Source organism: Lagenorhynchus albirostris, chromosome 11 (assembly GCF_949774975.1).
Source record: "Lagenorhynchus albirostris chromosome 11, mLagAlb1.1, whole genome shotgun sequence".
Taxonomy (NCBI): domain Eukaryota; kingdom Metazoa; phylum Chordata; class Mammalia; order Artiodactyla; family Delphinidae; genus Lagenorhynchus; species Lagenorhynchus albirostris.
The window spans coordinates 41,688,080-41,711,640 of record NC_083105.1 but is presented as its reverse complement, the minus strand read 5'-3'; the positions used below and the strand labels follow the sequence as shown (position 1 = coordinate 41,711,640).

At 43.8% G+C, this 23,561-nt stretch overlaps 1 protein-coding gene across 4 annotated transcripts; it reads right to left on the bottom strand.

Moving 5' to 3' along the window:
* Positions 1-2,182: 2,182 nt before the first annotated feature.
* On the bottom strand, positions 2,183-20,520 carry CSRP2 (cysteine and glycine rich protein 2). Of its 4 annotated transcripts, none has more exons than XM_060165240.1 (6): positions 20,436-20,520; positions 10,349-10,461; positions 7,465-7,633; positions 3,849-3,978; positions 3,079-3,172; positions 2,183-2,489 (listed from the first exon to the last, which is right to left on the bottom strand). In XM_060165240.1, the coding sequence occupies exons 2-6, from the start codon at positions 10,458-10,460 to the stop codon at positions 2,413-2,415; spliced, it is 582 nt and encodes a 193-aa protein (XP_060021223.1). In that variant the 5' UTR covers position 10,461; positions 20,436-20,520; the 3' UTR covers positions 2,183-2,412. The 4 variants fall into 4 exon arrangements, with proteins under 4 accessions (XP_060021223.1, XP_060021222.1, XP_060021224.1 ...); XM_060165239.1 differs by having other exon boundaries at positions 20,411-20,514; XM_060165241.1 differs by lacking the exon at positions 20,436-20,520 and adding an exon at positions 12,177-12,239.
* Positions 20,521-23,561: the final 3,041 nt, after the last annotated feature.

Here is a 23,561-nt window from a genome sequence, read left to right as displayed (position 1 = left end):
CTCAAGGCCTTCAATCTGCTAGCATGCAGTGTGAATCTACAGGAACATAGATAGATGGCTGTAATGCTCCCTGAACTTAATTGATCATGAAGACTTTTTAGAACTAGAGTTGCCAGGAGTCCTCCCTAAATATACCAAACCACCACAAGGGGCTGAAAATATCCCAAGTGGGTCATTTTTAAAACAAATGCAGCATGCAGCACTTTAATATCACATTTGGATTACTTTGGGGCTACTCTTATTGACTTACCTCCAAATGATGAAAGTGATTCCTCCGAGAACAGAGCCTGCCCAAAGCCAAATTCCCTTTTCCACTCCTAGAACCACTGGAAGCTAATTTTATAGTTTTGGAGTAGCTGTTTTGCCATGGCTCCCAATTTAAGAATAAATTTAATTCTGAAAGGGGGGGTCTAAACTTTATCAGGCAGAAATTTCAAATTACCAGGTACCTGGCAACTTCATGTAGAGTATTTTCCTATCAGATATCTATTAGCATCTCCAGTACAATTTGGGAAACATAGTTGGATGGGAAATGTTGGCTCTGTGTGGGAACAGTTACAACATTCTGGTTATCTACAGCACTGAAAAATTTAGTGGTTAAAAAGGCATTTTTGTTCACAGATTTGCAATTTAGGACTCAACATAACTCACTTTGCTCCACTGGGTGTCAGCTGGGATGGTTCAAAAACTGGGGACTGGAATAGCCTGAAAGCTTACTCACTCACATGTCTGTTAGTTGATATTGGCTGATGGGGAAGATCTTAGCTGAGGTTATGGCTCTAATACTTACATGTGGCCTCCCCATGTAGTCTGGGCTTCCTCAAAACATGGTGGCTGAGTTCCAAGAGTAAGCATCTCAAGAGAAAGAGGCAGGCAAGAGCTGTGTTGTCTTTTCTAACCTAGCCTGGTCCATTATACTCTGTTAGTTGAAAATGAGTCACTAAGGTTGACCCTTATTCAGAGAAAGGGGAATTAGACTCCATCTTTTGTTGGAATGTCAAATAATTTGTGCATGTGTTTAAAACAACCACAGAAAAAAATCAGAAGTTACTCCGTAAATCTTCTTCAGTTCAGCCCAGTCCCTTTATTGTTAACTTCCCCAGCCTGCTTACCAAAAAGACCCTCCCCTCTCCCACGGTGAAACTTGCCTTATGGAATATGTGAAGTGTTCAAGGCTATGATATAAATAACCATGAATTCTTTCACCCGGTACACCCTCAACTGACCTTTTCCTACCACGTTTCTGCTTTTTTTTTTTTTTTCTTTTGAGGTCATATATATAAGATTAAGATGTATTCACAGATTAGGCTGGTTCAACTTTACATATACACATTACAGACTAATATCACACCCTGCCGCTGAAAAATAAAGGGTTGGATTGAGTCTGGTAATGAACTAAAAGTTTCTGGAGAAATAATGAAAATATACCTTATATAGTCTGATATTCCTTTTCTCCCTGAGCCAGCTGAATATGCCAGGACAATGCAGCATTTGCTAATTTTGCAGAATTGAGATTTGTGAGAAAAACACAAATCCTCAACCCAGTTTCTAGGATTAGTAATTCACTATCAGATGAGAGTGGGGAGTCTTTAAAAAGTCACACTGAGCCTCAGATTCTGTAGTTGTCTGTAGGTAGCTGTTTATAATGATCTTTAGATCGAGATAAATCAAAAGAATTTTTAAGTGTTTTAACAGTGTGCCTACCCTGGGTCAGCGTACCTTTCTGAGAAGCTTGTTAGGAAGGCTTCGATGGCTCCACCCTTAGAGATTCTGCTTCTTTAGGGCCTAGGAATCTGCTTTGTAATACTCCCAGGTGACTAGTGCAGGTTGTCCAGGAGCCATGCTTTAGGAAACTGCTCCCAGCAAGAGAAGAGCAACCACTGAGCTAGAGTGGGGCAGGCAGGCAGGAGTTCTGCACTGCTGAATTAATTGCCAGCTCTGAAGAGCTGGAATGGCGGGGCCTGTTGCCTAGCAACCCTCACTCTGGAGGCACACTTGCCAGCTTAGAGAGAGCCACCTTTTGCAACAGCTGTAATGCAAACATTAACCTGGTGAGTCAACCGCTTAATGGGGCGGACTCTCTTTAACCAATAAAAATGAAGGTGGGGACCCAGATGATTTACCACTAACCGACATCACAGCACTCCTCCAAAAGGTTAATTGAAAGACACTGAACACTAAATTAAGCTGAAGTTTTATTTAAAACGTAAAAGAAATGGTTCTTGAAATGCTGATGAATAAAGTGAAAAGATATAGTGCTCTCTTCCTCCTAGTCAGCTGGCCTAGCCAAGTACAGGGCAACATACAGTACTTAAGTACCGGTAGAATTTCACAGCAGTTTAGTGTTAGATTATCTGTGCCTAGATTATGTGGAGTTTCTCAATGTGTGATCTGGGTTCTGGGTTTGCGCCTCTACTGAGCATGAACAAGGGCTCCTGCCCCTTGGCCATAGCCAAATCCCTTGGGCCCAAAGTTTTTCGCATAGCATCCTACAAAAGAAAAGGGAAGAGTTAGTGCAAGTCCATTAAGCTTTGCTAGCATTGCTTAAGACTGATGTATCAACAGACATCTGTAAATTGAAAAAGCTGTTGGCTATGCCAAGAAGAGTTCAACTTATTTAAGGTGTAAAGTGTGCCACGTAGTAACTACGTTAAAGCTGCAAAGGTGAGTCCGAGTCTTCTGGTTCCCTGGTGTTCAGCTCGTGGTCCCAGCTGAGTTACAAGTATGCAAATTGGGCCAGACAAGTTATATATTTGTCTGTGACCTTCATATATTCATATGCTTTGCTTAAAACATTAAGCCGAAAGAAGACTATTGTTTGTTTTTATTTGTAGGGGAGTTTTAAATGACCAGGAACTTAACTTACTGTATCATCAAAAATGTTCTGTGGTTTTTCTGTCATCTGTAAGCATCTCTAGATCTTTTATTTTCAGATACCCAGTGGCACTATCCCAGCTTTTCCCCATTTTCAGAGTGCTTTTTGTCCTTTTTTTTTTTTTCCCCTGCTAGTGACATTTCCTTCACTAACAGCCAGTGTGAGATACCCATATGGACACCAATAACTGAAGTTAATTTTACCTTTACAATAGATTTCACCTTCTTTCTCAGTCAGAGTCGTTGACTCAAGACTCTTCCCACACTTGGCACATCGGAAGCAGTTTTTGTGCCAGGGCTGGAAGAGAGGAATGAGTAAGTTTAGATGCTGTGGCACAGTGGCTCAGGAAGATCAACCCAAAACAGGGTCCTGACTACTGTGGGTCAGCCCCAACCAGAAGGCTGAAACTGCACCCTCTACATTCTTGGTTGCCTGCAAAAGGGCTGAGTTCAGACTTCATCCACAGAAGACACGGACTGGACCGGCAGCTGTGCCACGGAAGGGCCGTTTCCCTAAGAGCTGTCTGAAACCTCGCCGCAAGCCCTGTGTGCTCCTTTGAAGACCGCCTCCTTTACGGTTGAGAACACTGCAGCTCAAAGAGGTGAAGTGGTTAAGCAACTTCTTCAAACCAAATTAGCATCAGGTGCTCTAAGTCACTGCTTTTTTGGGGTTTTTTTCCCTTTCACTACACTGAAGAACCTGCAGAATCCAGGTTTGTTAAGTCTGCCCTTGTTAGTTAACACCTTCAGGAGCGCCCCCTATGAAAACAAGGTTCTTTTAAACACATGTGATTCGTCAAATAACGGCATCACTTCAAAAAATTAATGATTCAGATGGAAATTCGATTAAGAAAAAGTTTAATTCAAGCATTTATTTATAAGGCAGAGCACCTGAGTGGGCTGCAGAGGGGCCTGTGGGAGAAAGGTAGTGGAGAGTAGTCATCTGCTGCTCTTAGCTCAAGACGGCACTTTACCTTTCCAGCTCCAATGATCTTCTCGGCAGCATACACAGAATCCCCACATCTGGAACACTTCTCAGCACCTCCGTATTTCTGAGCAAATTTAGAAGTGTTTGGATTTGTCGTAGGCCTGTGAGGTTGAACACTTGTGGAAAGGGGAGAAAAGGAATTAGGCAAGATTTTCCAAAGGGCCCTTATAAGCCTTACAAGGCAGACACAATGGCACTCTGGGACTTAATTGCTATACTGTCCCTTGGCTGGAGGCCTCCACAGGCCAGTACAGGGGAAAGAAGGAGGAAGAAATAAATCTCAGGGGCTGGCCAGTTATTATTTTAACCTATTTATGGGCTCATTATTGTTACAAAAAGACAGACAAGGCTCCAAACTTAAATGTCTGTTCCTCTGAATCTAAACTCATCAGAATTCATTGAATCCCCAGTGCTAACCTCTCCACTAAACAATTATGCTGTGTTTTATGAAAACCTGCCATAGCACATATTTTCACCCCACATTCATATCATCATTATTATTATTCATATTACCACTGGAATCACAGCTAGCTTTTTACTTCACAGAAGATAGGAAAAATCAGTAGTAACTTAAGCAGTTAAGTTCTGCACATAGGTCAGCTGACTTAGGCAGTAACTAGGAAAATTAAGTATGTTTTACAGATTACTTAATTCCCCAATATATTAGGGGAAAGTATGAATAAATTACATTTTTCATGGGAAAATATTTTAGAAAGTTTGCCTATTACTCTGTGATCTGTTTATCTTTACTTTTTCTCTGTATAATATACTGTTTTTGTCAGTATTTACAGGTCACTAGGTAAACCTTGTTTTCCTCTCACTTCCTGTAATTTTTTTCCATTCAGTATGTAGATGTACCTACCATGCAGAACACCATTCTGGGCTCTGAAAAGATTTAAAGGCTTTCCTAAAGCCTTACAAGTAGGTTGAGCAGATAAGATGTGACAACAAGAGTTAGCACTCTGCAAAGGGTAGCTAAGTGTCAATTTTTCCTACTAGGAAAACAATTTTATCCTAGTTATATTTTATTAAATAGGTTACATACATATTTAAAATAAAGTGTTAATTTAGGAATACTGCCTTTTCATAAAACAGTTTATTCAGACTTTACCTGTATCTTTAATATCTTCATCTCCACTATATCCATTTTTTAGTCATTTAATGGTTTTCTACACTTCTACCTAAGTTGTTTAATATACAGCATTTCTTGAATCATGTTTGATGTGTCCACTGGAAATTTTATTCTAAGCAACAAATACCAATTCCCAGTACTAATTCACAGGACCGAATTTTCCATTGTCCCTAATATGGGCATATTTTTTTAAAAATCTCCACAACCCACTGTATATATAGTCAGCCCTCTTTATCCACAAGTTGTGCATCCACAGATTCACCCGACCTCGGATCAAAAATATTCGAGAAAAAAATTCTGGTAAGTTCCAAAGAGCAAAACCTGCATTTGCCACACGCCAGCAACTATTTACATAGCATTTGCATGCTCAGATTTTATATCCGTGGGGTGTCCTGGAACCAATCCCGCATGGATACCAAGGGACACCTGTACTTACTTTTAAAAGTGATCTTTAAAAGCTATTCACAATGATATCCAACACTTGCAGTTAGGAGTTTTCCAAGAAAAATTTCCAAATCTGCCAATCATATTAAGAAGAACTTTATATGGATTATCTCCAGCAACCTCAGAAGCCATGGTTAATTGCTACCTCATATGACAGATGAGGAAATAGGGGCTTACATTTAAATAACTTGCTGAAGGCCTAGAGAATTAGTAAATTGGTGAGCCTGAACTAAAAAATGCAGGTCTGCCTCAATGAAGATGTTTCTGCCCACTCAGTGGTGCCTCTTCAAGAGATCCCCCCGAAGCTGTTTGGTCCCTGTAACTTTCACAATGACCACGTGCCATAAGGGCAGTCCAGACTGCAGGTACTCCCAGAGTTGTCTTTAAGAGGGGCTTCTGGAAAAGGAAATCCCTACACCTGGTCCTGCAGGATGAGTAACATGTGGCCAGGCTAAGAAGGGGAAGAGGCAAGGACACAGATCAACACAGGCCAGCATAGAAGGTTGGCTAATTATTGGAGAATATGGAGAAGCAGGAGTAGATAAAGAGAAGGGGCCATTGGTCTTTGTGACTTTAACCCATGGCCACAATTGCTGACTTACTTTTGGGGTCATGGATGAGTTTTGTTTGGGGGGAATGTGTACAGGTTTATGTGTTTGAAATAAAATCTTGGGAAACAAGAATAGATTTTAACAAGTTGGAAAGGGAGAGCAGAACAAGAACAATGAACTTTAACAAAGTCAGAGGTAAGCTGGGGTCCTGCAAGTGATGGCATGCAGCAATGAATGCGTCAGCCCTCATACAACCGATGCCCAGCAAGGCACCACAGCTCAGAAAGTGAGTGTGGAAGAAACAGGAGAACAGAGAGGTGGGCCTCGATGCAGGACAGCGCACAAGTATGCGGGCCAAAAGGACAAAAGTTCAAATCCTGGCTCTGCCACTTACCTGTGTGAGCTGAGCCTTAGTGTCCTATCTATAAGGTAGGGACAAAGTAACTCAACTCAGAGTTACTGTGAGGATTATATAGAATGAACATAAATGTTCAGCAGACGTTATTTCAGGCATACCATAATGCACTGTGCTTAAGATCATAAGCTTTGGAGTTACACTGGGTTAAGTTCCAGGCTCTACAATTAACTAGCAGTGTGACTTTAGGCAAATCACTTAATTCTCACTGTCTCACTTTGTTCTTGATTAAGATAGGAAATCCTACCTTATAGGGTTGTGAGGATTACATGAGTTACCATATATTATTGCATGGTGTCCAGTCTACAATAAGGGCACAATTAATGGCCTTGTCCAAGGAAAGGCCATCTTATTGGAGTATTACACAGTTTTGGCCTCTTCAATATAAAATGGATGTGGAAAATGTGAAATTCAGATGAGGGAATTAGTCAAGAACAGGAATTAAATTCCACATGAAGAAATTATGTCTCAACATGAATTACTAAGTGAAGTTTGGCAGATTTAGCACTTTACTTTGGTACCGAAACCTTTAAAATTTAGTAACACTAACCTCATAGAATCAAATACAGGAAATAATTTCCATTTTTAAGTAAGAATTGTAAGCTAGAGAAAAGTAATTTCTTGGTGAGGAAACATTCTTACATGGAGGGGCTGACTGAGGAATTTTCATTGACTGCTTAAATACACATGAGAAATGCATCTCATGATTCCGATACTACATTTCTCCATCATTTGATTTCATGATGTCTGGTCTTTGAAGTGCTGTGAAACAGAAGTAAATTTAAACCACTTGCTTTTGAGAACATCACAACTCCTTGATACACCTCATAATGCCAAAAATCGGGACTGGAAATCACTGGAATAATCAGTAAGAACTTTGCCAGGTCCCAAACTGTCCATTATTTCAAGCTTAAAGAAGGGTCATTAGTTTACACTAGAAAATCTGAGTCATTGTCTTTGATTCTTTCAAGCTAAAAATCTGGAAACTCCCAGATTCCCATTCACCAAGCAACATGAATTGCCACCATGCCTTCCTGAAGGTTACGTGGTCTTGACTCACCTCTCGGGCTTGATGCCCAGCCTCTCACCCCGGTCCATGTTGAGTGTGCCCGCGCCCTGGCCGTACCCGTAGCCTTTCGGCCCGTACTTCTTTCCATAGCAGGATTTGCAGTAGATCTCGTCATCGTGAATTGCCACTGTTGTACTATCTAAATTTTTCCTGCAAACCACTGAGGGGGAAAAAGTTAGACTTTAAAAATATGCCAAAGATTGCCTTTTTCCTTAGAACAATGGTGGCGCTGACACAGGGCCTAGAAAAGGTAAAGGCACAGGCGCTCTCACATTCCTAGTTTATTCTCTGGTTCCCAAAAGCCACTGGAGAGCACCTGGACGGCTCGCTACCTGTGAGGACGATTTGCGTTCCTCCATGGATACGATGGTCATTTCAGAAATACGTTAGAATTTTAACATCCTGAAGCCTCAAACTTTTTAGTAGGATCTGCCCCCCAGAGAAGAGGGAGAGCAGTTTCCAAGATGTCTATAATTACACGAACAAAAGAACAAAACTAGCACTTTGCGCCCAAGACCCTTGCTCCCAACCTTCAACGCTCAATCTTTTTCATCCCCTTCATCCAAGTATTAAAGAACAAAAGGGTAGAAGCGCTTTGGGCAAGCTGCCTCTGCAGCCCCTCCTCCCCCAAAAGCACCCCCAGGGATAAAAACGGTTTTAAATCCAGAATTCTAGTCTTCATAACTAGCCCAGAAGGGAAAAAGCAGTCTTCTTTCATCTCGCCACCGGCTTCTCCAGCAGTGATAAGTATGTCTGAAAATCGTCAAGTGGTTTAAAGTCTGCATTTGTTTTCCCTTCAGTCCCAAAGGAGAGCACATTCTTTCTTGATGGATTTCTTACCACATTTCCACGTATCCCACTTCATAAAACTGCCAAATGTCATCATGTTTTATCCAGACATTATTTCACTTTCTAAGACTTCAATTAAGCTTGAGAAAAAAAAAGACTTGTGAGAGAGCTCACTGGAAGCACAATCGGGCAGCAGGAAACCCAAGATTAGTGCAATAGAAAAGGGGATTCCCCCCGCCCCTTATTTAAAAGAGAGGGAGAAACAAAAAGAGGAAGGACAGAAAGAAGGGCAGGGAAAGGTGACTAGCTGGCTGCTTCAGAGTAGAGTTAAATGATGAAGTTTTTATTATCTTAGACTGAAGTCTTCTCTGGTAGAACAGAAATGACATCATCTACTTTGAACCTTGCTGTTGAGGTTCAAGTACTGAAATATGTCTGCTTAAAGTTAACCTAAAATCGTACACTGCTGAAGAACAAACACCCTTAACAGACAGATTAAATAGAAAAACTGGTTTTAAACACATATTTATTAACCGGAGCAAGTTTAAATGTAATGAGATTTTGACTAGAGAACCACCCCTTTCCCCCTAGGCCTCGTCTGTATTCTCTGCAGTAAAATTCTCCTAAGGTCTGCAAACTACTCTGAATTATTTCCTTAAAAGGCTTTAGTCAGCAGAGGCACATATTAGGAAGGAGTAATAAAGATGACCAGTAAAGACCTTGACATTTAATAAACACTGACTTGATTACGGTGTAGACATCCTGGCTTAACCTAGAGGAAACTAAGAACAGTTTCTCAAGTATTTACATTTCCTCTTTGTTCACATCCTCTCTTGGTTACAAAGCTGCTGAAAAATATGGATTCCTTTAAAAAAAATTAACTTCTAAGAGAAGAAATGGTTAAACCAAATCTGAGAAATGCTAGCGATTATGGAGGCGTACATAGCAAACATTCATATGTTGTATTTGTATTCTTCGTAACTGCAACTCTCTGTTGTCTGTTTCTGGTCGTCTGCAAAGCAGTTGCTGTATAAAAAGGTCCAGACACCTTAAATGCTGGTGCCTAGAAGGAGAAGGACAACTAAAATTTGTGAGGGAAACTCTTTCTGAAGATTATTCCTTAGTGTAACCAGACTTCTTTTTAACATAGGCAGTTTCTAACAGTAATTTTCACTGCACAGTACTCTAGATATAGCGGAGAGCTGCACAGACGGGTGGGTTCCTCACGTAACAAATCCTTCGTTCAAGAAAATTTTGTCATTTGAATCAGAAGCTGATTAATGTTGAGCTTCCTGAAGCGGCTACTCTCCTGTTTTAAGACTGAAGACTTGGTTGTCCTGAGAAGGAATCTGCCGGGGAGAGGGAGCTTCTCTCCTGTTCCCTTTCTCTCATTATCAGGTACTGACCATCGTTGGAGCAGACGCCCACGTGCTGGTTCGTGGTCTGCCTCCTGTCTGTACCAGCCGCTCCGGTCATTCTCTCTCTATAAACAACAGTAATTCCCCACCTGCTTCTGTGGGATTTTCATATCCTACGTTCCTTTCCCTCAAATTTAGGACATCAATAACAAGAAATAACTCTGAATATTCACTACCAGAGAAGACAGAATTTGAACTTCTAGACATGTGAATTTCACCTAACAGTGTGGCGAGAAACCAGCCAGTTAGGTTTCAAAGAGAAGGAGCACTGCCAGAATGAGAAAGCTGGGGCGGATGGGGAGTGAGCCGTTCGTTCAGGAATCGGAGCCAAGCCCCTGGGATGTGCCAGGAACTGTGCTGGGTGCCAGACTATAAACAGCCCTGAGGTCTCGGTGAAGCGGGGGAGACAGACGTGACAACAGATAAAGTACAGGGGGTGCCAAGTGGAGGCGAAGCGCTACGGGGACCCAGAGGCCAAGGGTCTGGGTCGCCCCTGCTGTCCTTGCTTTGAGGCTGAGCACTTGCACTGTCCATGGGGACAGACAGGCAGAAACCACGGGGCTGCTAAAATCATCCTTGTTAACAAAACCACAGTTTCTTCCTGAAATCGGTGAACTGAAGCTTCTGACACACGAGTTGTGTCCGCGCGAGCGCGGGGGGAGACTCACTGCACAGGAAGCAGCAGCGGTGGAAGCTCCGGCCATCGCACTGCACCTCCTCTGCGTGGTACACAGTCCTCCCACAGGCCCCGCACTTGTTGCCACCTCCCCAGACGGGCATCCTGCAGGAAGACAGAATCGTTAGAACGGACCCCTACTGTACGAGACGTCTCACACGCCCCCTGCAGGGCTCTTTACACCAGGGGACAGCAGACAGCGTTGGTTTCTTTATAACCTGCCATGGCCACATCTGTAAAAGACCTGCGTTCCTCCAAAGTAACCTCGTCTCACCTCCCAAATCACAGCCCTCACTAGGAAACGGGCTTGTCGTGCACAGGTTTTTTTCTCCTACAGGACAAAGGACCTGCGTTTAGTACAACAGTGCAGGTCGCCAGGCACAGAACAAACTGTCGCCAGCATCCCCGGGAGTTGAGAAAGCAGCGTAGGGAGTGGGAAGGCAGACGCTGCCCACGCCCAGCCTCCAGTCGAAATGAACCGGTTTAAGGCCCAGCTGAAGAACTTACACTTGGGTGGAGGTTTTTACATGTTTCATTCATTGTAACATCACCAAATTCTTAACCATAGAACATACACGAGCTATGACACACTTCTAGGGAGGAGGGAAGTGCTGGGCGGCCCAGCAAGATTAAGCTATATATTTTCTGCTCAAGTTATGAGAGATTATAGCATAAACACTTGTTTCTCTGACTAGCACAACTGCATGGCTGGAGCCTGGGAGTAACCACAACGAACACCCATCCAGGTGGCTATCATTTAAGTTTCTGTGCTTCACTAATCCCAGTGTCCTGAAGTCCAGCCGACAGTTGGTTTTCCCTCTCTGGTGGGCCTGTCCGTCCACACAGAATAGGCTACCAAGTTGCCTTCCTGGCAAAATGAATTGTTTGTTGACTGTGTCCGAATAACCTCTGAGCAATGTGGCCTGGGGGTAGAACTGGAAGTTTAAATCCTTGGCTATCTTGCTGTGAAGTAGCGCAACGTGTTCTAACCTCCTTCGCAATGAACTGGTCTACCTGGACCCAGTTTAAAACGCCTAGTTCTGAATGGACAGTGTGCTCAAGTGCCTTTGCCAGTACAGAAAGTTGTCCTGCAGAGACAGCGTGTTATGTCAGACCTGCCCTGAGTGGTCTCTAAAAACACAGTAGAAGAATTCCTTTCATCCCCACTATCATTTCCAGACTTCCCTTTGCTGAGTGCCATTGGCAGCCCTTGTCTGTTGCGTCTCCTTGGATGAGCTGCTGCCTCTCTAGTAAACAGCTAGCTAAGAAGGCTGAGATGTCCTTACTAACTCAAGTCTGGCTAGAAGAAAAAAAGGGACAAGGACAGCTGCTAAGCAAAAGGCTGAAGAATCTTCAGTCCTTAAGATAAAAAGGAGGGTGGAGAAAATTCCTATCCCACTTGCCCATCCTACACCGTTTTGACAATCGAGAACACAATGACTCCCTGAACACTGAGATGAGGCCTTTACACAGGAAAGATTTACAGAATTAACCACTGTGCTGGGCAGCCTTCTGGGGCACAGCCTTCTCTGGCCCCTCTGCTGGTAATACTTCCCCCAGATTTTCTCAAGGGCAGCCACCATCTCTTTCTTGGCACACGTGGTTTAGAGAAGTACTTATTAAAATGTGGTCTCCTGGTGACAGTCCACTGTGCTGGCTACCAATTCGAGACAACATTCAGATAAAGCGTTTAGAAAGTTTTCTACAATTTTATGCCACAACAATCAAGAGCATGATCAGTGGGCTCCTCCGGTTGGACAGAGGACAGTCAGATAATCCGTGTGTATTTGGAAATTAAAATAAAAAGAATGGTCCTTTACCACAGATAGTTGGAGAAGCACTAGTTTAGAGGGTGTGACTCTACCCTCAATTCCAGGGCTGGACATGCGATGCCTCCCTGCAGTCAGATGAGTGCACTCCCCCTCCTGCCATGGCGACTGGTTTAGGAATGGGCACAGGACCCCAAGCCAGTTCAATGGAAGTTAAACCCGGCCTTGGGTTTAGAACTGTACCAGTGCAGGAGTGGGGTTGTTAGCAGCTGTCTGGAAGAAAAGAACCTAAGAAGGAAGCCAGCACAAAGGAAAACAGAGACCAGTTTAGATAGTCTTTAGCCGCGCCTTGTTGTATCCTGTGCTCTTCAATTATATGAGCCAATAAATTCCCCTTTTTAAGCCTTGGGAGATAGAGCCCCTGGTCCTAGAAACAAACAGGAACGACACACAAAAAGACCTGACTGATACGACTAGTTATCCCTACGTTGTTGGCCTCAACTTGCAAAAAGCCTGTTTCCCTTGTTCAGACAGGAACAGAGTCATTTCTAGGGTCCACAAATGTTACCAGGCTCCTGTGAAGGCATCCATATAGGATCGATATCCAGCAATAATGGAATATATTTGCAAGCTTTTCTTTGGTAGTTGCATAAATCTCTTATTCCTGTCCCTGGAGACTGGTGCTCCATTGTTTAAATCCACAGTGAAACTTGAGCCGGGCTATAGAACCTGACACAAAACTTGGCTTCAGCGCCTGCACTGGCTTGAGTTTGGAGGGCAGTTAATGATATTGACTTTGCCCCATGGCTCCAAAGCTACCCCTGTTCTGGAATGCTCACAGATACAACAGACATCTGCTGGAAGTATCCCATGATTTCTGAGGAAACCAAACACCAAACCCAGACTTGCAGGTAATGGCGTCACAGTGACTTAAAATCAGATCCCAACCATCAACAGCCCAGCTGGCTTTTAAAATACTTTTATCATCAAGGCATTTCTCATCATGTTAGAAAGGGTCATCGTACCACCAACCTGTATCATAATTACTTTGGAGCAATCACCAGTAAGGAGCCAGACTTTCCATCAAGACAAACACTATCCTCGGTTGTCTCTAAATAACATTTAAAAATATATAAAAACTAACTCATCACTCTGTGTTACTCTCTCTCCACGATAGAGCAACTTGGACTTTTAAAAAAGGAAGAATATCTTCCCTTTCCTTGTGTAATTCAGGGTTGAATTCACCCCTTGTAAAGTCAAGTCTGATTCTTACTGTACTTGCCACGCCAGCCAAATGTGAATAGGTCATCTTTTCAGGAAACACCTATCCAATACCTTTTCAGCTTACCATTTTAAGAGCTTCCTTCCTTTGAGGGTGGGGACCACAGCTCTATCTTCTCCCACACCATCAACCAGAGTGCTTGGCATATGTCAAAATATTTCTATTATTTTAAGGAATCCTTCCTTTTTCAACTTGTCTTTACTCTTCCCAATTTGATCTTATGCTTATAAAGACAGAGGTAGCACTGTCCTACTTCTCTGTCACATTCTTGGATTATCAGTAAAATTTCCAAGTCATTACCTTTTTAAAAGTTCCACTCAGTTTAAAGGCTTTCCTAAGGATTTCTGAATAACGCTCTCTGTGGGCCAGGCTAATGGTGTAGTCGAGCATCCTCAGAAAGCTTCAGATGGATTTACGTTTTATTTTTTAAGCAGGATAGTGGATAGTTGGGTGTTCCTTATGTTATTCTCTATCTTGTATGTCTGAAATATTTCGTAATGGAAGGAAAGAAGGAGGGAAGGAAGGAAGGAAAGGAGAGATGGAGGAAGACACTGATTTAGACAGACCTGGGTTAACTTCACTATTATAATGGTTGTGCAATGTTGGGCTTAATTTTCTTATCTGCAAAAAAGGGGGGAAAGGTAGCTCTCCCTACCTCACAGAGATATTGTGAAGATAAAACACAGTAAATAAATGCCTTGGCAGACATCCAATAACTGGTGGCTTGAGGATGGGAGGGGCATCTCATGCGGTCCATCCTGCTATCAGTACTCCTATAGGAAACCCACTGACTAGCATCTATAGAACACAGCTCAGAGCAACAAACAGTAAAGGAAAAAGTTATCTGATTAGTCACTCATAAACCTTTCTCTGGAACATTACAATGCACTGCAAGTATAACAACAGTTGCACTTGCGGGGACTAAGAAATGAAGTTCAAATTTACACTTTTAGGGTGAACCCCTATGCGTGTCTGCTGAATTTGGCAGAGGGAAATGGGACCATCTTCCATTTCTGTCACTCCTAGCATTGCTATGCATATATTAAAAAAAAAAAAACATACACACAAAAACCCAAAGCTTCATTTTTCCTACAAGCCCTTGGCTGCACTACTCCACAACAGCTGACATTAATCACAGCAAACTGGATTTGCACTGAGCAATCTGGGCTGCATGCCTTTCCCCGATCCTATGCATTAATTTACAAAATGGTAAGAGGAGAAATAAAACCCCACGTTACATACACCTCGCAAAAGAGGCCAAACATGGGCCAATTCAGTTTTTTTGTCTTGTTCTTTGGTTCTCATTGCCTGAAAGAGCTCCAGCACTAGGATTTATCCACTGTGTTGGATTAAAAAGCTTGGTTTACATCCAAACACCTATGTGCAGTTTCTCTTTGCTGCTTCTCCCCAGTCTAAGACACCACCCAGAATCAGTAAGACTTAGCCCAAGAAGAAAATTACTAGAGTCTAAAGTTAGGTCATTCTCTAGATAACCAATGACCACAGGGATCATTCTCCCCACCTGTGCTGCACTGCCTGCCTTATTTTAGAATCTGAATGACTCAAACCCATGAATTTTGAGCCTGTGTGCCGCCGCTTGTAATTTAAATTAACTGGTCTGATGCTGAGTGAATCCGTCTATAAACCCAGATTCTAAATGCTTCCAGAAGATTTGACATCTTATGACTACATGCAGGGCTTTGTTATTATACAGAATCTTTGTTATTATGCTATAACTTCCCAAAAGGAGAATCTACTATAAACCAGTTTCATCTTGAGCCACATCCAGAGGGGGTCACTTGTTAAAGAATATGTAACTGTCCCCAAGTACAATGATTTTTAAAGAGGCCAGAGTTTGAGAGCTGTAATTAATTGGAAATTAAGCTGCACTCAATGCCCATTCTAGAAAGGTTTTCTTCTGCAACCCAAACTACCTGCTTAGTCTACTTCCCTTATCTGAGTGAATACCACTGAGCCAAGGATAGGACTCTCTGTGTCTTAGTGATGGGCTCCAAGTTCCATTTGGCTTCTTCTACCAAAGGTAAATCCTCAAGCTGGTCTTCAAAAGATCTCGGCCTCAGGATGAACTAAGAAGATGGATTTTGGAGTCCACACAGTCTCACTTCCCTCATATGCAAAATAAGGGTAGCAGAACCTTCCTTTCAGAGTTGTTAAGAAAATGAGATGAGAAAATGCTTACAGTTGGCATTCAATTATTGGCCGCCTTTATCATCAGTATTTAGCAATGTTCAGTCTTTGTTATCAATACTTATCTTCTCCTACCCATCTCAGTCCATCCATTCCTTCATTATGTCCCTAATCCCTCTACATCAGGAAAACTGACTTACCTCCCTCCCTCCCACCCTCATCCAGCTAACTCCCGACTTCATTTCTGAATCTCAAGTAATTCTTCCAGGGTAGGGGCAGCTAATAAACACTGTAATGCTGTACTGTTTATGAAGCTCTCCTATAAATCTATTAATTCAACATCTTATAAGCCATATCCTGGGTTGGGAGCTGAGGATAAAAGGGTAAAGGAAGGGAGCCTGTTTCTCAGGGAGTCCTACTTTGGTGGTAGAAGTATGTAAACAAATAACAGCGAAGTAACCCAAATCACAGAAGCGTGTAGAAGGGGCTTTGGGAAGTCTGTATGGTCTGTTGATGGAGGGATGCCGAAACAGTTTCATCTTATTGATTGATTGATAGTGGATTCCTGGAACTATGTTGGAAAAGATTCTGGAGGCCAGTCAAGGTTCCACATTAAAGATCACTGGGGTTAGTAATGTCTGCCATAGAAACTGCAGTGCACGCGCCACCTCTAAGACATTCCAGGGATAAGAGAAAGAGTGTGAACTCAGAATGAGACAGATGTAAGCTTGCAAGTCAGTTACCAGCTCTGTGATCCTGGCCAAGTTCCTTAACATCTGAGCCTCCACGTCTTCAGCTGTAACTTGGAAATGGATGAGCGCTCTGCCGTAGGATGGTTGGTTAACGAGATAACATTCGTAAAGTACCTGGCAGAAGCCTGTGCTCCACAAATATTGGTTTCCTTTTCCTTCAGGAGCGCTAGCGGGCCGGATTAATGGTTACCAAACGTTCAGCGGTTAAGTGACTTGCTCAGGTCACTGACCTCCAAAGATGCAGATCTAGGCTCAACCACTCATGTCTGACTCCAGAACCACAAGCTGTCCCCCAAACTCCCATATCTGATTGAAGGGTCGAGAACATTCAAACCACCTGAGCGTGATCAGTCCTTGAGCTATCAACTTACACGCAGGAACACCTTCCTCTCTGGCCAGTCTTCATCCACCCACCTAGCAGTTAGCAAGTGTCCTCTATGTGCTAATCGCATACCCAAACTGCTACTTGCAACCAAAAAGTACTCTCTACCACTCCTCTCTGCCAACCGAAGTCCATCCTCCTACTGAGGGAAGCCTCCCTTCTATCTAATAAGCTGTCCTTTGTGTACCTCACCCTCACCATTCATTAGTAATTCTGTATCCTGTTGCCACTCATGTCTTCAACTCGGAGGACACCTTGACCCAGATTTGGAGGCTGTCAAATCACACGTTAGAACACAACTGCGCTCTCAGCTCGGGCACTCTGACCTCCACCTGCCAGCCCCAGATAGCCACAATCTGTGCAAACTACGAGCTATTCAATTATTCAAACAATTTAATGTTTGTGTGATTTTTACATGGAGTCAGACTGAGACTTATATGCCAAGACTACTGTTTATTTGCCAAAAGATCTTAGGCTGTTATCTGATCTGTTCGTTTTCTCATTTTAAAAACGGAGATACTGCTTATTTATATCATAAGGCAGTTTTGAGATTGAACAATACATGTAAAGCCCTTCGAATAATGCCTGCCACATGATAAATAATAGTAATTAGAAATACTTACGTAAAGCTTACTATACCTATGTTAAGTAGTCTACTTATATGAACTTAATCCTCGTAACAGCTGAGGTAGGCATTATCCTCGCTGCATGGGTGGGAAAGCTGAGGAATAGATTATTAAGTGGCTCATAACTGTAAAACCAAAACACAATTACCAATTCAACTTAAAAATACCAGAGAAATTCAAATAGACTATACTGAGTTTATTTGACTGATGTTTCACTAAAACTAAAACACTGCTAGCAACACAAATACAGCAGTGACTGATGTGGCTCTAGCACAGGTTCTTTTAAATTGGGTATTTTCTGTTCTGCTGTGGGGGGTATGCAGATTTGATTCTGTCTTCGCTTTCCTCTTCTGGAGGAGAAGCCACCATGAAACCTAACTGGGAAGTCATGTGGCCCTAATGTATTAAATGGTATGTGTCCTCTTATTAGTCAAGGACAATTAGTAGTACTGTTGGTACAAACAAAAAAGCAAGGAACCTGATAGCCTTTGCAAATGATTCACAATATACTTCTTTTGCTTCTTCCTCTGAGACTTACACTAAAATGTACAATTTTTATAATCAGAATTTGTGCCTGGCTCCTCCACAATCCAGTTTGAGAAAACTCCCGTAAGTCAGTCAGGGTTCTTAACCTGGGGTCCACAGATTCCTTGAAATTCTGGGGATCGCTGAACTTGGTACCATGTACTTTATTTTATGCCCTAAAAACAGTTTGAGAAGGGGTCCAGAGGCTTCACCAGACTGCCAAAAAGTTCCATGACACAAAAAAGTTAGGTATTACCATCCTAGGTAATCAAGACCCCAAGTGTAGGGAACCCCACCCAATAGAACACAAGGGATGCCATGCAAATACCAGCCCAGGAAATGATACAGTTGAGGAAACCTGTGAATATCTGCAAAGGGAAGAAAGCTGGCCTCCAGGCAAGGCCTAGGCAATACTGTTCAGAGTCAGCAATCTTCTGGAAGAGGCTTTCACTGATAGCCGTTTCCCCCTATATTCAACAAAGTGCAGAACAGAGTCTAATTACAAGGAACCTCTCCCAAACTGGGCTGGGTTTTATACAAGGAACAGCATGCCTTCCGAGAACCCCTGCAAGGTATGTGCTATTACACCCATTTTACAAGATGAAGTAACTGAGACCAGAGAGTAAAATAACTTGCCTAAGGTCATCAAACCAGTGGCTGCTGAAGCTGGGATGTGAATTTGGGCCCAACTGGTCAGTCCTGTCCTTCTCACCATGCTATGCCTCCTCTCCCGCTGTGGGCTTGCTCTCCCCCGCTCATCTGATTTACCTGATTTTTGACAGAGAAGAAAAATTAGAGGCCCAGATGTCCACATTTAGTGGCGGCGTCAAGGCTGGACCCAGGCTTCTAAAGCTCATTTATTACTGCCCCCTCTAATCTATGCCAACATTCTTGCTATTTTAGTATAAAATACAGTTTCCTCAAAATCCAAGTGAGTTGGCAATTTCATCAGGACAGACCTCCAATGAGTACTGCTTTCAGCCCAGTATTTGGCATATACCAGTATCAATCAATATTCGTGAATACATTTGGAGGGATCCATTAAAAAAACTCATGATAGAAACTGTAGATCAAATCTGCTAATATTTCTATTGCTTGAGTCCAATTAAATCTTTGTTCTCTACAATTGCAATCTTACTCATTCCTTCATTCATTCATTCAATTAACCAGCATTGGCTCTGGTCCAACGGTGTGTTTAAGACACCCAAGCCAAGCACTGTGAATTTCAAAGACTCATGGGATACAGACCCCCCGTGTCTACCTAACTTCACTCTGAAAGAGCAAAGGAAACGAATCCAGGGTAAAAAGAACCTTGAGAAATATTGGTAAAGTATAAGTGGCAGTCAACTTCAGAGGGCAATGACCAAGGAGACTGTGGAGGGAGACCACAAAAGACTTAATAAAATTTGTTCTCGTTTGGTATGCAGTTTTTAACGTATGTGCAACTCACCCTTTAGGAATCCATTGCCCATCTTTCCTGAAAATTTGAGTCAAATTATAGCCAACTCTGTGGCTGCCCTATTTGAATTCTTGGCATTTTTTACAAGTAGAGTTTTAAAACAGGTTAACTAGAAAAGTTAAGAACTAAAGAGACCATTTTTACTGCCGAGTTAAAAAAACTACCCAAAATAAGAAGTATTTATAAAAGGAAAAGGAAAAGGAAAAAGTGTGGTCTGCAGACTGCAAATAAAACAGGTTGAACATTTGGGGTAACCATTTAAAGAAATATCGTTCTACAAACGTCCTGGCTGGGTGGGGGGGCGGGCAGGGCAGACCAGACGTGGGTGTCTCCCGACTCAGAAAACCCACCCTGCCCCCCCCCCCGGGGACTGCCTACGTGGAGCTTTGGAACCGAGGACGTGATTTGCAGGACCTGTTGCAGAATTTACAACCAAGCATTCTTGCTTTCCCGGTTTGTACCTGAATGGTAGAAAGTTCCGGAAAAAGCTGGGAGTGATCAATATGACGTTTCACTGCTGTGCCTTCAACATTTAAGGTTCAGCGCTCGGTGGGCAGAGACCACCAAACAATGGGGATACCAGGAGCTCTGTACCGCAGCAGGGGAAGGATTTCGGGCTCGACAGGCTGGGGGAGCCCCCTCAGCACCCCCAGGGCTCCGAACCAGCTGGGAACGTCGCCCTCGGCGTGCAGCACACTCGGGGCACAGGAGACCCCGAGACTCGGATCCCGCCCTCCCCTTTGCGAAGAGAGAACGCGCCACTGGAGGAGGGGGCCCTAGGCTACCAAAAGGCGGATTAGCAGACCCGCGAAACTCTCGATCCCACCTCTCTCTCCCAGAGAAACCGGGATGGAGGTCGCGCACGATTATTTCTCTGCGCAGCGGACCCGGGATCCGAGAGCAGGGCTGAGGCGGCCACGGGGAACGGGGCAGGTGTGTGGAGATCGGGGCGCAGGGGTGAGGAGGATGGCTAGGGGGACCAAATGGGGACCAAGATGGGGACATCGGAGGATATGAGAGGGGGCGCCGGCAGGGCGGCCTCCGCATCCCAGGAGGCTGAGGGAACCCCCACCCCCGGGGTCGGCGGAGACGCCCGCACCTCCCTACTCACTCGAGTCGCAAGCAGGACCACGCACCGCGGGCAGAACTAGCAAGAAGCAGTCGGAGAGAGCGCGGCGGGAGTCCGGGAGCCGGGACGCAGGGAGCGCCGGTACCTTTTCAAGCCCCCTGTGGGCGTGGCCAGTGGGTTCCCCGCCCCCACTCCTCCGCGCCCCGCCCTGCCTCGCCTCGCGGCGGCGCGCGGCGCCGTGGTGCGCCGCGCCGCGCCTGGCCGATTCCCGGACCGGCTCGGAGGGCGGGAGGGGGGAGCTGCTCGCGGCCGGGCTCCGTGGTAAAGACAGAGAGACAAAGGCAGAATCCCGCCTCTTCCTGCTGCTTCCCGCGCGGCCAGCATCTTCCCACGTAGCGGGACCGGTCCCGCCGACTTTACTCCTCTCGCTCGCAACGGGAGCCCGCAGTTTCTAGAAGTGGTTAACCGGAGTCGGGAAAGGAGGCTTCCTCGCCCTGCAGAGAGGCCGGACGGCGGGACTGTCCCGTCGGGAAACAGCCCTCGCCGCCCTGCTACGTGCCCTTCCGACCGCGGTTGCCAATTCTCCTTTAGGAGGGAACAGTCCAAGGTCGAGTTTCCAGCAGTAGAAAACCGGCCAGATCGGGAGTTTCCACCACACCGTCCCTTGCCTTACCCTTATAAGTAAACTCAACGTGATTAGCTTCCCCAGTGGACAAGTATCCGCTGGCCCGATTTCCAGCTTCTGGGAATCCGCAACATTCCTGTTCTTAAAGAGCAAAATTTCTCATCTAGATTAAATAAATGACGTTACCAAAAAAGCCTCATTACTCAAGTGTTTTGCCTTTCCCACCATCGGGGGGCACGGCTGCACACGCTGCCGAAGGGGTGCAGGGGGTGCGGAGAAACCCACCCAGAAACCCGGGCGCCAAAGGGCCTTGGGATTACATTTGTCGGTATCAGAAAAGCCCAGGGACAGCAGTGACAACCGAGGGGACCTAATACCTGAACTACAGGCTGATTTATTGTTTTAGATGAAAAGAAAAACAAACAATGCCATCTTTATCTTGTTCACATTCTAGGCCGACTGATGACCTCTGTGCCAGAAGTGAGGATCCCTGAGAGTTGACGTTTGGGAAAGTGGAACACTCAAGAAAGACAGTGACCAAGGCTTTCCCTCAGGCCGCAAATGCAATAGCCTCCTCTAGTGCAGAGCTTCTCAAACTCCACACTGTAGGCATTTGGGGCTGGGTAATTCTTACCTATGGGGGCCGTCCTGGGTGTTGTAGGATGCCTACAGCCACTAGATGCCAATAGCACCCCTCCCTCCACACTGTAACAGTCAAAAAGTCTCCAGACAGTGCCAAATGCCCTCTTGGGGAGGGGGCAGAGGGCATTGGTTGAGAACCACTGCCCTGGTATATATCTGCATGATAAATTGCAGAAGTGGCTTATAATATTATTGTTTTATTTTATATGGTGGGGCCAATCCAGGATAAACCCGTTATAAGAGCAGCCTTATTCTCTGTCCACCCAGTACTGTACAAAAACACATAGTGGTGATTGACATCTCCTGATATTGTGGCAGGAGTCTGGAAGTATTCCTGCCTGCTGTGAGCTTTGCTAAATATGGGCAGTCCGTGTTTTCATGACATCAGCTAATGTAAGAGCCAACATGAAAATTCTGCCCTTCTGATTCGACATTCCCTTTATCTCTGCTGCTTACAGTACTTACTTTTTCTTGCATTGGTTTATGTCGTGTTTCTACTGAATGAAACTATTGGTGAATTTTGATGCCGCACTGGTTTTCAGCACACTGTTGTCCTTTCTCTCCCACCCTTGGGTTCTTTTTGATGCTTCCATGACCTGACCTGTTTGCTTTCTGACATGCTCATGTTGTCCCTAAATTCCACAGCCACCTCCTAGCATTTGACGTTGGGCTTGCTCCTGACCTGAAAGTATTTCTGCTATCTGTCTATCTGTCCCTCTATGTCTTTGTCTGAGTGTATTTTACAGTGAGTCTGGGGATAATGTGCAGCATTTAATTTTGAATAAATCTATATTTGTATCTAATTACCCACAGTTAAAAAATATTTTATTTCTCTTTAAACATTTCTTTAAACTGTTGACTCTTTTCATTATAAATGTTAGGAAATCCTTTCAGTTTATTTAGACAGAGTGGTGCAAAAGAAAGAGTGTGAACTTTGGAAACAAACAGATGTGGTTTCAGCATACAGCTCTGACGCCTACTAGCTCTGTGAGCGTGGCCTAATGCTTGACTTCTTTGTATCTGTTTCTTTATCTGTAAAATGATGACAGTACACACCCTGTAGCATTGTTGGGAGGATTAAATCAGAGGATGTATGTAAAATGCCAAGTATAGCACGTGGCACCTGGTAAATACTCCATAAATGATGATTGTTATGTTAAGCAAGCGTATCTTGATGTCCTCTTCTGACTTGAGAAAGAAATAGAAACTGGTCTTTGCTGAGCATTCATCTTATGCTGACTACTGAAGGGTTTGGTAGTAACAAAGTATTACGTGTTTTCCAAAACAGTTAAGAGCCTGCCAGTAGAAAGTAAATTGCGTGCCTGGGGAAGAGCTAGTGGGAGAAATGTGCGCTCCTGGAGAAGAATAAGCCTTTCTTAATTCCATATGGTCCTAGTCTGTTTGACTCCTTCAACCTTATTATAAGAGGCAAAATTGAAGGTTAAATGTGTCCAGCAGGATGTTTCTTTTTCCCAAGAAACGCACATTATACTTGTAATAGCTCCTTCAGTCTCTGGAACCCATTAACCAATTTTGAATCCAAGTCCTTTGTCAACGTTGCTGTCCTAAGGCAAGCTGAACCAAGGTTGCCTTTCTTCGTGACCTTGTGCTCCAAGGTCAGATTTTTCAAATATTTTTATTCTTTTTATTTCATGCTACTTTTTCTTAACAAAACTCTGAACCAGATGAGTGTGAATATAAACACAGGGCTTCTTTATTTTATTTTAGGGCAAGGATTTCTTCCCAGAAGCCAACTAGGTGGAGAGGAATCTTTTAGTATACGTTAAATAAAGGAAAAAATAAATTCTCTTATTTTGCTTACATACATGCTTAATAATAAAGAAGCAGCTGTTCCCACCTTATTTCTTAGCAAAGATTTAGCAGCAGTGGTGGGAATTAAAAATTACTCATACTCAACCCTGATAC

Coding starts and splice junctions, on each gene's coding strand:
- CSRP2 (XM_060165240.1), bottom strand. CDS start 10,460: ATGCCCGTCTGGGGAGGTGGCAACAAGTGCGGGGCCTGTGGGAGGACT. Junction 3,173..3,848: donor AGATCATTGGAGCTGGAAAG/GTAAAGTGCCGT, acceptor CCTCTCTTCCAG/CCCTGGCACAAAAACTGCTT. Junction 2,490..3,078: donor AGGTGAAATCTATTGTAAAG/GTAAAATTAACT, acceptor TTTCTTTTGTAG/GATGCTATGCGAAAAACTTT.